The sequence below is a fragment of the Canis lupus genome, chromosome 34 (genome assembly GCF_011100685.1).
Source record: "Canis lupus familiaris isolate Mischka breed German Shepherd chromosome 34, alternate assembly UU_Cfam_GSD_1.0, whole genome shotgun sequence".
NCBI classification, from domain to species: Eukaryota; Metazoa; Chordata; class Mammalia; order Carnivora; family Canidae; genus Canis; species Canis lupus.
In genome coordinates, this window is record NC_049255.1 from 37,159,609 (window position 1) to 37,174,967 (window position 15,359).

At 35.0% G+C, this 15,359-nt stretch overlaps 1 protein-coding gene across 9 annotated transcripts in view; it reads left to right on the forward strand.

The window, feature by feature from the left end:
• Positions 1-15,359, forward strand: part of ECT2 (epithelial cell transforming 2) — a 61,385-nt gene that overhangs the window by 13,590 nt on the left and 32,436 nt on the right. For 8 of the 9 annotated variants that reach the window (XM_038583911.1, XM_038583910.1, XM_038583916.1 and 5 more), the window contains 3 exons: positions 3,349-3,485; positions 6,965-7,084; positions 14,629-14,697. In XM_038583911.1, the coding sequence (XP_038439839.1) occupies positions 3,349-3,485; positions 6,965-7,084; positions 14,629-14,697 (326 nt within the window). The remainder of the gene's footprint in view (positions 1-3,348; positions 3,486-6,964; positions 7,085-14,628; positions 14,698-15,359) is intronic. The other variant, XM_038583915.1, reaches the window with a different exon arrangement.

The following is a 15,359-nucleotide window of genomic DNA, read 5'->3' on the forward strand; positions in this document are numbered from 1 at the left end:
TCTATATTTTATTTGTATATCACTCTAGAAAACGATAGAGCTATTCAAAGAACAAATTCTTAACACCAGCAAAACAAGATTAGAGTGTCGCATGAATTGTGGAGAGAATAGGTATGATGAAATCAGCAGAGGCTGAGCTAAGTTCTCAAATGATATAGGGAGGCCCTGCAACTAACTCTTCTCTCTTGATCATCAATTTTTCCCTCTACTTTGGTTTTATGATCTACACACAAATATGTCTTGTTTTTTAGTTTTAAGAAACAGTCAAAACGTCCCCTTGACCTCCTGACACTCTCTATTTTCTACTCCATTTCTTTCTTTCCTTTTGCATGAGTATTCCTCAAAGAGTTAACAGTGATCTGTTGTGTCAGTTCCTTGGTTTTCATTGTCTTCTCAACCCATTCCAATTGAACCTTAGTCCCTGCTGCATGAAATTGCTCTTGCTGAGATGACTTTTTTTTTTTTTTTTTTTAAGATTTTATTTGAGAGAAGAGAGTATGAGCAGGGGGAGTAGCAGAGGGAAAGAGAGAGAGAAGCACTCTCTTCTGAGCAGGGAGCCTGACCTGAGGCTTGATCTAGGGCCGTGAGATCATGACCTGAGCTAAAGGAAGACACTTAATAGACTGAGCCACCCATGCATCCAAGATGGACAGGTTTTATGTAGTCCGCAGCATTTAATGCATGAACAGCTGCTATATGCTCCTCCAACTGAGTCAGCCAGCTGCCCCCATTTTTGCCTTTCTACATGCAGCACTTAGGTCTCTAAAATACATATAAATTAGCTCATGCCCTCCTGTGCTTGAAGTCATTCAGTGGCTTTCCATTACCGTAGCTTTTGAGTTCCTATGTGATCCTTTCTCACCTACCTCCAAACTTCTATGGTGATGTGCTCTTCTATAATACTTGAAGCTTCAGTCACACTTATCTTTGTTATTCTTTGGATATTTCCTCTACATTCATACCTCAGGAACTTTATACTTTACCTCTTTGCCTTAAAAGAAATCTTCCTGGGTTTCTGCAAAGTTAAGTCCCTGTTCCAGTACTTCTCACTAATCCATTAACCTGGTGGTTGTCTTCAGTAGTAGTTATCACTGTTAGAAATTAATATTTTTTATTTGCTTCACCAGAGTGTAATCTTTAAGAGAACAAAAACCTTGTCTAATCCTTTGCTTTGTTCTCAGTTCCTAGTACAGAGTAGATACTCCCTAAATACTCATGGAAGGAGTTGAGTGTCAATTTATAATAGGCCCAGAAAACTGAAGTGGAGTTGAGAAATGAGAGGGGCAAGAATACAAATAATAGTATACAAATTCAGATTTTAGGGAATAGTGAATAGGTGAGTTTGCCTAGAGTATGGGAGAGTAATAGTTAAATTGAAAAGTTAATTGTGGCCTGATATTAGAGGACTTTGAAATCAGACTGGTATGTCTAAACTGCATATTGTCATCAACAAGGAATTTTAGAAACTATTGAGCAGTGGAGTAATTGGTTGAGTAGGTAATTTTTAGTGGATTATTCTGAAGATGATTAAATGGATGATTAAAAGAAAGACAAGTTAGAGATGCCCAGACCATGAAGTAATCCACAGTGGCTTGGGCCACAAGGTGATAAAGCCCTGAACCAGGATTGCTAATAGAGTAAGAAGGATTGTGGAGAGACTGATGGAATAGAGTGACAGGAAGGGAATAAGAGATTAAAATAGAAGACATGTTACCATGTCTGCAAAAATCGAAGTCTGTATTTTAGAGGAGGACAGTGCAGTTTTAGAGAATATCCAGGTTAAACTGAAGTACAGATGTCTAGTAGGTATCTGGAAAAATTGAGGTTGGTACTTGAGTGGAGGATTATGATTTGATACATGGGTCTGAGAATTTACTGGTTCCATAATTGTGGACATACTGGGCATGAGATGCTAAAAGTTTTTATCATAAAGGAATGAAGCTTGAATATGCAGTTTAGGAGACAAGAGAAGAAAATGAGTCACTGAAGAAAATGGGGATGATACTATACTAATATATTAGGTGTTCTGTGTCGAATCCCCAGTGTGTAGATCACTGCCTATACATAATAATTAAATTGGGCCAGTGTATGTCAGATTTTTCCTCTTGAGATATGTAATGGCAGAAGCTCTTGGGTCTGGAGAGTAGTCTGACATAATGGATGGCAGGTTGGAAAATCTTTGATGTGTTAGCTTTAAAAAGCATTCAAAGCTCCGTAGTACACATCATTGTTTTAATAATGTTTAAAGTTGTTATTGAGTAAAACAGATACACTGGGACTGCATGTTATTTTTTTCATGTCATTCTATTGTATGTTATAATTTGTTTTCCTATTTAAGAACTTATTATGAGATTTTGTACTAATGTTAAAGTACTTGAACCATATTGATAGTAAGAAAGTGTATTTTAAGTTTTTATGAGATTTCATTTTTAAAAACTGCATATAAAGTATGCTAATATGTCCTTCCACTTGTATTGAACTGGATGTTTTATGTTCTTTTATGTTAAGAACTAACAATTTGCAGTTGATGTTGTTGGATTTTGTTGAGGAAGGTGTCTTCCTAACAAGTTTTGTTACAATGTAATCATAACCTTTTTATCCTTTAACTAAATATTTTCATATAGTTTTTCATTTTTACTATTTGAGCTCTTTATTTTGATATAATTTCCAATTGCAGTAAGCTACAAAAGTAGTATAGAGATTCTAGTACTCTACTCAGAATTCCCAAGTGGAAATATCCTGCCAGGATTCCTTTAGCATTCATTCATTCATGGTCTCTTTCTGTACACACATGGATTGTTTATATCTGCACTGTTGAGACTAAGTTGCAGGTCTCATGTACTTCTAAATACTTAAGTGTGTATTTCCCCAAATAGAGGGACATTTCTTGCACCACTACATACAGTACAGGTGTGTTAGAATTAGGAAATTGACATTAATAGTATGACTGCTAATTTTTATCAGTTTAACTAATACTCTTTTTAGGAAAAGAAAAAAAGTTCTTTTTTTCTGGTTCAGGGTCCATTCTAGGCTCATATGTTCTCTCCAGTCTCTTCTAATCTGGGATAGTTCCTGAACTTTCTTTGTTTTTAATGACCTTGACTTTTTTTGAAGCGTATAGGCCAGTTATTTAGTATAATGTCTGTCAACTTGGAGTCATTGATACTTTTGACCATTTTTTTTTTTTGTTTTTCTGGCCATATCCTTATGAGGAAATTTTACTTTAATGAAAATCTAAATGGTGCATTTCTAAGAGTGGGTATCCTTCTCCTTTTTTTGTTAAGTCTACATAATGTCTCATACTTTTATTTGGTTTTCATTAAATCTTTCCTCTTTTTTACCTTTTAGAAACCCCAAAGTCTTGTACTAAGTCTTCTAAAAATTCCACTCCAGTTCCTTCGAAGCAGTCAGCCAGGTGGCAAGTTGCAAAAGAGCTTTATCAGACTGAAAGTAATTATGTAAATATATTGGCCACAATTATTCAGGTAAGAGTTTGGTTGTAAAATGATCCCTATTCCAGTATTTCAACTAAAAAAAAGTCTAAGAGATACTGTTTCTTACAAGAAAATTACATAGAGGCACCTATGTCATTCGGTGGCTCAGTCGGTTAAGTGTCTGCCTTCAGCTCTGGTCATGATTCAGGGTCCAGAGATCAAGCCCTATGTTGGGCTCCCTGCTCAGCCATAAGTCTGCTTCTCCTTCTCCCTCTGCACCCCCACCCCCACTCATGGGCACATGCTTTCCCCCTCTCTCTCTTTCTTTTTCTCTCAAATAAATAAAATCTTCTAAAAAAATTATGTAAGCACAGAATTGGAACTTAGGTATTAAAAATGAAAATACATAACTAACAGAAAACTTTTATTGGGGAAGTACCATACGATGAATAGAGTAGCTTATATTCATACAGAAATAGTATCATTTTTTATAGTGACTAAAAAGAGAAGGATCCTCAGTAGATGATCTCTGAGGGGACTAGGTTTTATTTGATTCAGAACTTTGGAGGTTCCCTGTTACAACACTGAATTTATATACATAGATAAGGTAGGTAACTTGTTTTATTTAGTACCTGTATGTATGTGAAAAACAATAGCAATGAAGCATAACAATATGGATGTAATTTTTTTAGTAATCATGTGTCAAGTTTCTTAAAGCATGCAGTGGTTAGTCATAAATGTTAACTCATTACTGATCATTAAAATGTACTGTGAAGTTATTGCTGAAGAAAAACAATTCTAGTGGATCCTTATAGGATGAAATTGAAGAAGATATGAAGAATAAACTGAAATTCAAGGTTCTGAAAGACAATAATAGGTCATTATTTTGGCATCTGCAGAAAGAGGGAATAGATTTGTTTTAGGTAATGAAGGAGATTGTCAGGAAAATAAAGTTGATACCATCAAGCTTGTCTTTGAATAGAAAAATAATAGGGAGTTTCTGATTGGGGTTAATTTTTACCTGACCTCTATTTGAATTCTTAATATAACTCATTAGGGTTCAATATAATAGGCTTTAGTTGGCTTGTGCCATTGATAAAATTCATGGATAAGAAATGGAAAGGCTTCTTTTTTTGGTATTCATGGAGAGGTTATTCTTCACAGTTAATTTGTTTAGCAGTAGTCAAGGGTTTATGAGGCCCTCTGCTGTATTAAACTTCACTGTTTTAAGTCAGCTTTACTCTTCTTCCTCAAGGGAAATCATTCTAGATGAGTTTCTTGTTCAAGTTTTTATAGTCAGCCAAAATGTAGTTGAGTAGCAGAAAATCCCCTTGGCATATATTGTTCATGTACTTTGGTAGCATTTATTACCCAGAAATCTAAATCCTTTCAGGCCATGGTAAATGCACTGGAGTTTCAGAATTCTAATTTGCATATCAATAAATTCACTAAAATGCCTTTTAAAATGCATTTTAAAAAAGCCTTTAGAATGATTAGACTGTACATAGTTTTGTACCAATATGCTTACTACAAACCCACCTAAGATTTTCTGTAAAAGATTGTGGTCTAAATTCATAATAATGTTCTCTTCAGACTTTATTTTAGGTGATATTCCCCCCCCTTTTTTTTGGAATTAGATTTGGAATAACTTAATTTTAATTCAGCCCCCAAATTAATGAATATCCGGAAGCTTCTTTATTTTGTGTAATACTTGGGTGCCTGCTAACAGAAATTATTGTGCCAGATGTTAAAGAGGATTCCTATTTTAAAGGAACTTAGACTGGAAGAGGAGATAAAACATACATACCTAATTATAATACCAAGTGGAAGGTTATAAGCATCATAAAGGAGGTTTAGTTAAGGTATTTGGAGATTTGTGGGGTGAGAATGTTACTCTTCCAGCTTAGGGAAGGTGTTGGGCTAGACGCTTCAATGGGTTGAACATTGGAAAAAGTACCATAAAGAAGATAAAAATTGATGTGAATTTTATTTAAAGATTTATTTATTTATATATAGAGAAAGATAGTGTGCATATGGGAGGGACAGAGGCAGAAGGAGAGGGAGAGAATTTCAGTCAGACTCAGAGCTCAGTCTCAGGACCTGAGACCATGACATGAGCCAAAACCAAAAGTTGAGTGCTTAATTGACTGAGCTACAAAGGTACCCCTGAAGTGAGTTTTAAAGTATGAGTATGATTAGTACATGGAAAGAATATGGGTAGGAAGTGTATTTGAGATTCTGCAAACAGTACAGACAATTGAAGATGTATATCATTGAGGGTTTTATGACTAGTCTAGGGGCTTTAGCGTTTAGGGTGGGTTAAGGGGTCTAGAGTAGGGGTGGGGAGTGGTTTTAATGAGATTTGAGATAAGGATGCCTATGTCAAACCAGAGAAGGCCTTTGTATATAGTGTGTTAGGTCATCCTAACAGAATTTTGATGGGAAGGGGAAGATGATATCCGACTTGGATTTTAGAACTATAATTTGGTTCACTTTGAAATAGGTATTAAAGAAGGGAAATTATGGAGGCAATGCCAATTTGAAGGAGATATATATACATTTTTTGGGGGGGGTAAATAAACATAAAGAATTGTTCTTAAAAATAGTAATAATTCATAATCTTCATGTAGTCCCTTAGTATTTGTAATGTATTTTCATTTAATCTTTATCTTTTTCTTTTTTGCTTCATTTCCTTCTCCCCTTTGCACTATTGGCATTCATTTTACTTGAACATATATTAAGACCCCAACAATAAGTTATTATTTTTACTTTAAATCGCCTGTTAAAATGTTTATTTATTTGTTTGTTTATAAAATATTTTATTTATTTATTCATGAGCGGGCTTCCCACGCGGGAGCCTGTTGCAGGACTTGATCCCGGGAACCTTGGATCGCACCCTGAGCCGAAGGCAGAGATGCTCAACCACTAAGCCACCCAAGCATCCCCAAAATTTTATGTTTTAAAATATCATGTAGTGAAATTGACTATGGATTTTAATACATGCAAAAATTTATATAATCTCTATTACAATCAGAATATAGATCATTTCCATCCCCCCAAAATTCCTGGTACTTCCTATTCCTTTATAAGTCATACCCTTTCCTTATTGCAACTCCTTGTAAGCACTGATTTCTTCTTTCTCACTATAATTTTGTCTTTTTAAAAAAATGTTTGTACTTAAGTATATGTTTGGAAATAGCTGATTGCTTATTGCCTTCTTATTAACTTGAAAGTACAAATTACTCTCGTATTCTAATAATTTTAGTGAATTGTAGAACTGTGTGATAAACTTGTATGAGATTCTAACATAACAGAAGAGTATGTATATACACGCAGATGTATAAAATAGGATAAAATAGAAATTGTTATAAGAAAAAAGTCATATTTAGGGAGAAGTATTTTTTTTCCTTTTTTTCTTTTCCATCAACATTTCCTTTCATTACTGTCTATATTTCGCTTTTTTTTCCCTTTCCCACAATCTATCCAAACTAGTCTTTTTTTTTTTTTTTTTTTTTTTTTTAACCTTTTAGCTATTTCAAGTACCATTGGAAGAGGAAGGACAACGTGGTGGGCCTATCCTTGCACCAGAAGAGATTAAGACTATTTTTGGTAGTATCCCTGATATCTTTGATGTGCACATGAAGATAAAGGTAAATTTGTTTATGTTAGGTTGTAGTAATTCTTTTTGGATTGTGCTTATATTTTTTTCAGGTACTGTTGATTGGCTAAATGAGTTTTATACCTAAGACTTACTCCCTCGTTTATTCCTTTGAATCATTTATGTCCCTGTGCGCCAATGCCTTATTAAGATTTGTTTGCCTGTTTTTTGATTTTTGATTAATCCTGAGAATAAGGAATTAAACCTTATGAAGTCTTTTCTATAGAGACATGTGGTTACTAGTGCTAATTTTCTTACTGTTCCTCTCAGGCTGTATGTTTTGTTTTGCTTTGGACAGTTTGATAAACTTTGAAGCTGGAAGAGACTTAGAAACCATTTTGTTCATTTCTCTATTTCTGGTCAGATAAATATAAAAACCACATAAGACAATCCTATTCTCATTTTAATGATTTTTTTTTTTTCCTTTGATGAAGGGTCCCTGATTTATAAGTATCAGTCTCTCAGAGTTGGGGCAGGTTTAGCTGAACTCTTAAAAGTAGTTAAGCTTTATTTTCTCTTATTTTCCTATAAGATGCTTGAGCAAAATTGGTCAATTTTCTCCTCAGAACACCTCATATTAATGTTTAGTCCATATTCCAGTAAAAAAAGATCAATCTGAATTATAGGATGTTTTCTTTTTCTTTATTTTTTTTTTTAAAGATTTTATTTATTTATTCATGAGAGACACAGAGAGAGAGAGAAAGAGAGAGAGACAGAGGGAGAAGCAGGCTCCATGCAGGGAGCCCAACATGGGACTTGATCCCGGGTCTCCAGGATCAGGCCCTGGGCTGAAGGCAGGCGCCAAACTGCTGAGCCACCCAGGGATCCCCATATAGGATGTTTTCATACAAGTACATTAAGTTACTTTGATTTTATTGCACATTATAAAAATATTGAAAGATCTACAAGTTTATAAAAATGTAATTTATCACTTGTATTTTGTACCTTATCAAAATGCATAATCATCTTTTAGTTATTTCTAGATCTCAAGGGAACTCTGAAAGAATTTTTATTTTCTTAAAAAGCTACAAAATTTCAGCCTAGTTTATCCTTATTTCCAGGTAGGTTTAATCTAAATATTTGAAAAGTATTCTTGATATATTTTTTCTTTGTAAGAAACACTGAGAGGTGTAAAAGTAGGGTGGGAAGGTAAGTGGGTTTTCATCTTGGTGTTCTAGCACCAACTTATGGATCAACTTGAATTTGTGTCATTTAGTTGGTCTGGGTGTACAAGTACTCTTCAAATATAAAATGTTATACCTGTTATGTGTATAGGATCATAATTTCAATTAAGAATCATGTTCTCCGATTCACTGGAGCTTTGAAAGTGATTGTCACTCTAGTTTGTCATGTGTAACATAATTCTTTAAGCTTTTTCTAGAAAGTTGGATTACCAATATTTCAACTATTAAGTTGTTTTTTAGCTGATTTCAGATTTGTCACACATTTGAAAATTTCAGAACCTGGGGTGCCTGGGTGGCTCCTTTGGTTAAGCATCTGACTCTTGGTGGTCATGCTCAGTCGTGAGATCAAACATTGAGTCAAGCTCCATGCTCAGAGCAGCCTGCTTGAGATTCTGTGCTGCTTCCTCTCCTCCCTAACTCCCCGTCCCCCCATTGCTCACACTTTCTCCCTGTCTCTAATAAATAAAGAAAATCTTTAAAAAATTTTCAAAGCCTGTGCTCTTTTTACCATGAAACCAATACATGTCAAACATTTGTAAAAATCAGTAGTAAAGAAAAGAGGAATAGAAAATGCCCATAATCCCATCACCCAAATTAAAAAAAAATTTTTTTTGTATTTTCTTTTTTTTTTAATAGTAGTTTTTTTCTCTTTTAAATGTAGCTGGCCATCAAGCATTGCCACATCTATTTGGACAGTATAAGAAGTATACCAAAAAAGAAGTTGGTATTATTGTCTACATTTTACAAATGTGAAACTGCTACACCCAGAAATTAAATAATTTTTCCAAAGTCAAGTCATCTTATAAATGCTGGATCCAGGATTTAAATACCTGTTTATCTAACTTCAAAGTCAATTCTTTTAAACCCTATTGCTAGCTTGCTTTTTTTAAAAATTGAGATACAGTTGATGTAACATTGTATTCATTTTAGCATAGGAGATAATGATTTAATATGTGTATATATTGTGATCGCCACAATACATTTAGTTAGCATCACCACACACAGTTACAAATTCTTTTTTTCTTTGTGATGAGAACTTTTAAGATCTACTCTCTGAGCAACTTCCAAACCTGCAATACAGTATTGTTAAGCACAGTTACCATGCTGTGTGTTACATCCCCATGTCTTACTTATAACCGGAAGTTTGTACCTCTGACCACTTTTGTCTATTTTGCCTTGCCACCCCCACCTCCACTCCCCACCCCCTGGCTCTGTCAACCACTAATAAGTTCTCTGAATCTATGAGTTTGGTTTTACTTATACTTAGTTTGGGTTTTTTTAGATTACACATAAGTGAGATCGTATAGTGTTTGTTTTTCTGACTTAGTTCACTTGATATAATGCCCTCAAGGTTTATCTTTGTTGCAGATGGCAGGATTTTCTTTCTTTCCCTTCCCTTCCCTTCCCTTCCCTTCCCTTCCCTTCCCTTCCCTTCCCTTCCCTTCCCTTCCCTTCCCTTCCCTTCCCTTCTTCCCTTCTTCCCTTCTTTCCTTCTTCTTTCCTTTCCAGAATTTATTTATTTATTCATGAGAGACACAGGGAGAGGAGAGGCAGACATAGGCAGAGGGAAAAGCAGGTTCTCCATGAGGAGTCTGATGCAGGATTGATCCCAGAACCCTGGGATCACGACTTGAGCCGAAGGCAGACGCTCGAGCACTGAACCACCCAGGTGCCCCAGGATTTTCTTTTTTATATTTTAATAATAATCCATTTTCTATACATACAAATTTTCTTTATCCATTCATCTATTGATGGACACTTAGGTTGTTTTATGTTGCTTCTTGATATACTCTTAATATGCAAAGGAATAAATGTGTCCTAAATTTGTACAGTTTTTCATATCTTGTTAACAGTATTCCTGGGAAGCACTGCTGTGTATGTATCTTATGGTATTGCACAGTGGTTACAGGTGTGGGTTGTGGAATAAGGCATAAATGGGTATGAAGTCAGGTGGTTAAGTGTTTCAGTTTTCTTTTTTTTCTTTTTTTTTTTTAATTTTATTTATTTATTTATGATAGTCACAGAGAGAGAGAGAGAGAGAGAGAGAGGCAGAGACACAGGCAGAGGGAGAAGCAGGCTCCATGCACCGGGAGCCCGATGTGGGATTCGATCCCGAGTCTCCAGGATCGCGCCCTGGGCCAAAGGCAGGTGCTAAACTGCTGCGCCACCCAGGGATCCCAATGTTTCAGTTTTCTTATCTGCAATATGGGATAGTTAGTCTGACTTGGAGGCTGTGGAACTTTTATTTTTATTTTTTACATATTCAGAAGACACTAAGCATAGTACTTGACACTATGAGCATTCAATAAATAACAATAGCAATTCACGTTAATAATTTAAATTCAGAAGTGAAGTAAACCAATGTTCAGAAGTTTTGTGAAGGAGTAAAACTAGTTTTTACCACTGTGTTTATAGCCATTGTGTCTGGCACTTAGATTTCTGTTAGTAAATGTTTGCTGAATGGTGGTCATGCTGTTTTTAAATGTCCAGATGAGGACTGGAAGTCTGTATTTACTTATTTAGTTCTTGGCTCTTTTTCATTTTTCTTTAAATTTTATTTATTTGTTATAGAGAGAGAGCACGTGTGAGCACGAGTAGGGGGAGGGACAGAAAGAGGGTGAGACAAACTCCCTGCTGAGCAGGGAGCCCAATGTGGGGCTCAGTCCCAGGACCTTGAGACCTGAGCTGAAGGCAGACATGTGACCAACTGAGCCACCCAGGGGCCCCTGACCTCATTATTAATTTGATTGCAAGGGAATTCACTGGTGATATTTAGATTAGGATGAGAATTTTTGAGATTGTTATCAACATCTCTCTTTTCCTATATGTGAATATTTGCTTTTCAGGATTTATCAACATTCATTCTTGATGTACAAATGCCTACTTTTGCATGGAACTATGTTGAAACAAAAGAGAAAGGGATTGGGTAGAGTGCTTTTTCTTTGTATGTTTATCCTTTATTAATTTTGTGGAAGTGTGAAGGTACCCTGTGCTTGATTCAGGAACAGGTGTATGTTGGGAAATCTGCTAATTTGGTTTATTGTGCAATGAGCAAGGTAAAAAAGAAATCCATCTTATATAAAAGTAGATAGCAGTACAGAAGAAATCTTAACAAGGAAGAAATGAAGGAAGTAGCTCTTGGTCCCATCTGTTTACTTTCTCTGCTTTTCTAACAGGCTATGGGAGCTCTGCTTTATGTCTTAGAACTGTAGAGTTCTGCTTATGGCCAGGAGGTAAACTTGGGAGAATCCTATGGAGAATTCCTGATGTGTTAAGGACAAAGAGAAGGAGATGTATCCCAGGGTCTGTGCTAAATTGAGTGAAGCATTTTCCCACAGGAGCATAGTAAGAAATGGTGGCACTATGAATAATGCTCTTGGGGGCTTACCTGCCCATCTGATTCCCCATTTCTAATGGAGAGGAGCTGTGGTATCGATCAAGTGGAATAATGGAATCTGGAGTTAGACTGCTTGAGTTTGAATGGTGGTTCACAGCTGTGTGATTTAAGTCAAATGGCTTGATCTCATTAAATAGTTTCTGAGGTTACCATTCATGAAGGCAGAAATGCTTAGTCAACAAACATTAAGAATTCAAGGTTCACCAGAAATAGACTGTTTCAGAGTGCCTAGAGATTATATTGCTTTCTGATAGCAATGTTCTTATATATACAGCCGTTTTAAAGTTTTTTACACTTTGTTTTTAAAAAGATTTTATTTATTTGAGAGAGAGAATGTACACGAGTGGGAGGTGGGAGCAGAGGAGAGGTACATGCAGACTCCCTGCTGAGCAGGGAGCCCAAGGTGGGCTCAATCTCAGGACCCCAAGAACATGACCTAAGCCAAAGGCAGACACTTAACTGACTGAGCCACCCAGGCACCCCAGCTTTTTACAATTTATAAAAAGGCCGCTAGATCATATTGCCAGAGCTGTAAGTTTTTTCTCTTTTGTATTACAGCTTTATGAATATTTTGTGTACTTTATATTAAATACATAGGTAAATACAGTTAATAATAGCTTACTCAGGACAACAATCTGTTAAGGATTTTTTTTTTTTTTTTTTAAGATTTTATATTTAAGTAATCTCTACCCAGTGTGGGGCTCGAACTTATAATCCTGAGATGAGGAGTCATATGTTCCACTGAGTGAGCCAGCTAGGCACCTCTCAGGATTCTTCTAAATACTGAACAAGTTTTTAATTAATTTAATCCTCTGAGATAGGAATTATTATAATACCTCATTTTTCAGAATAGGAACTTGAGACATGTAGAGGTTAAATAACTTGAACCAAGGACACAGAACAAACCCTAGAAGCATTATTTAAAACTATCTAGTTAGTGTCAGAAGCTACTACATCATATTGCCCCAAGGTTAGTCTTATTTATAAACTTTTTCTTTCTTTTGTTTCTTTAAAATGCTGTTTTAGGTTGTTAAGTCTTATTTCTTGATTTTTGGGCTGTTAAAGTACTTTTCTGCTATCAGAAGTAATTTTTTCCCCTTTTAAAAACTTTTCTGAATCTGTTAGTATAGGACAGTGGTTAAACTACTTGGTCTCAGGATCCCTTTTAATTCTTACACTATTGAGGAACTTTTGTTAATATGGGTTTTATCTATTAGTATTAGCTATTTGAAATTAAAATGGAAAATTTAAAAATATTTTTCAAGATGCTTCAAATTTTTTAACAGCTTTATTGAGGTACATTATATATGTCCTTAAATTCACCTATTTCAAATATACTATTCAGTGAGTTAATGACTACTAAGTGATGCAACTAATCTAGTTTCTGTCTCTATAAATTTGTCTTTTTTGGACATTTCATACAAATGCAAATCTATAGTATATTGTATCTTATGTCTGACACGTAGCATATTTTTGAATTTCTTGTATGATGCTGCATGTTAGTACTTTGTTCCTTTGTATGGGCAGATAATATTTTATTATTTTGAAGTACAAAAGTTTTTAATTTTGATGAAGTCCAGTTTATCCATTTTTTTTCTTTTATGTACTGTGCTTTTGCTTTCATATCTAAGAAATTTTGCCTAACTTAAGGTTTTAAAGATTTTCTTCTATGTTTTCTTCTTAAAGTTGTATTGTTTTAGCTCTATAGCTAGGTCTGTAATCCATTTTGAGTTAATTTTTGGCTAAAGTGACAGCCCATCTTTTTACGTGTATATATTCAGTCTACTTTAAAAATTATATCAATAAATTTAAAGTTATAATAACTCATTATATAAGTAGCATAAATAACATAATCTTTATAGAAAATAACTAATTTCCAAAGCAGAAATAGTGAGAAGAGTGACACTGACATTTTTCCTGTCTGGCTTATGAGAAGACTATTTATCATACAGGCTTCTGAATTTAGTCTGTTGCAGTATCACTCGTCATGTAGCCTGTAGGAAACTCTATCGTATACTTGTGAGAGAATTAAAGTGGGAAGTCAAGTAGAGCTTTAGTATTGTAATGAAAATAGTTTTAATCTCATGAATCCCACAAAAAAAGATGTCCTGGGGGGCCTGTGGTTGACACTTGGAGAACTTTTGGTTATAAGAGCTTTGGATTAATTTCTACTTTAAAGTCACTCTTAGAATTTCAGCTAGGGAATATGTCATTTCTTGGCATCTCATTTTATCCTCTGATTTGAGTTTTATTACCTTATGCTTTTAAATGTCTTCTACATTTTTATAAATATTTAATATTTTAGGATGACAGTAGAGGAGTTTTATAGATGAGGAATTACCAAACTATGATTGATGGACCAAATCCAGTGAGTTTTGGATTTTGGTAAAGTGTTTTGCTTGTTTTGGTGAAGAAAGCTTTATTGAAACATGGCCACATTGGTTGTTTATGATTTGTCTATGGCTGCTTCAACAGTACAAGGACAGAGTACTTCTAACAGACACCATATGGCCTGCAAGGCTTAAAATATTTACTATCTGACCCTTTAAGTAAAATTTTCTGACCTGTCAGAGATTATAGTTTCAAATGGCTGATGTTAAATAAGATGCTTTAGCAGCAAGATGGAAAGTAGTTTTCTATGATTAATAATGCCAATCAACTTTATAGTTAATAGGAAAAGATGTTGAGCTATCATATCAATTTGGAAAGTTAGGCTTAGTCTTACTGACTTGATACTCTTGATATTTTCTTAATTATTTTTCAAAGGATATTTTCCTGCTAGTCAAGAAGCTAATTCCTTGTTGAGGAGAAAGAATGTGTTATATTAATTGTTTTGCACATCAAACTGAGATGCTTTGTAATGTAAGGTGCTACTTTGAATATTTCAAAAATATTGAAGAATGTTTAAGGCACCGCCAAGTTCAAGCTTAAATGTTTCAATTTGTGCTCTTTCAGGATGATCTGGAAGACCTTATTGTTAATTGGGATGAGAGCAAAAGCATTGGTGACATCTTTCTTAAATATGTAAGTATTTTACTTCTTTTTTTTTTTTTAATTTTTATTTATTTATGATAGTCACAGAGAGAGAGAGAGAGAGAGAGAGAGGCAGAGACACAGGCAGAGGGAGAAGCAGGCTCCATGCACCGGGAGCCCGACGTGGGATTCGATCCCGGGTCTCCAGGATCGCGCCCTGGGCCAAAGGCAGGCGCTAAACTGCTGCACCTCCCAGGGATCCCATTTTACTTCTTTTTTAGGCTTTCAGGTTAAAGCATCATCTCATTAAATAGTCTCAAGGGAATGACAGGTACTTGTTTAAATGTAAGAGCTTGCTTTCAAAACTTTGACGTAGTTGTGTTTGTAAAATAAATTGGAAGTGTTTTTGTCTTATGAAACATATAAGTTAACACTTTCTTGATACCCCGAGGTCATTGTTAGGAGCACTGATTGTCATGGTATGCTATAATCATTTTATTATGTATCAGGTTATTTGCCCTTCATTAATGGTTGCAGATTAATGATTTTTTTAAAATTTTCTGTAGTTTTCATTTTTTTCTTTATAGTTGGTATCATTTTTGCCGTTACTGTGTCTCCTCTGCGTAAAAGCTTCTAACGAAGTGCTATTTCTTTACTAGGGTAGGAACTACATAGCTTAACTTTATCAAATAAATTAATTTTGAAAGAGGTGC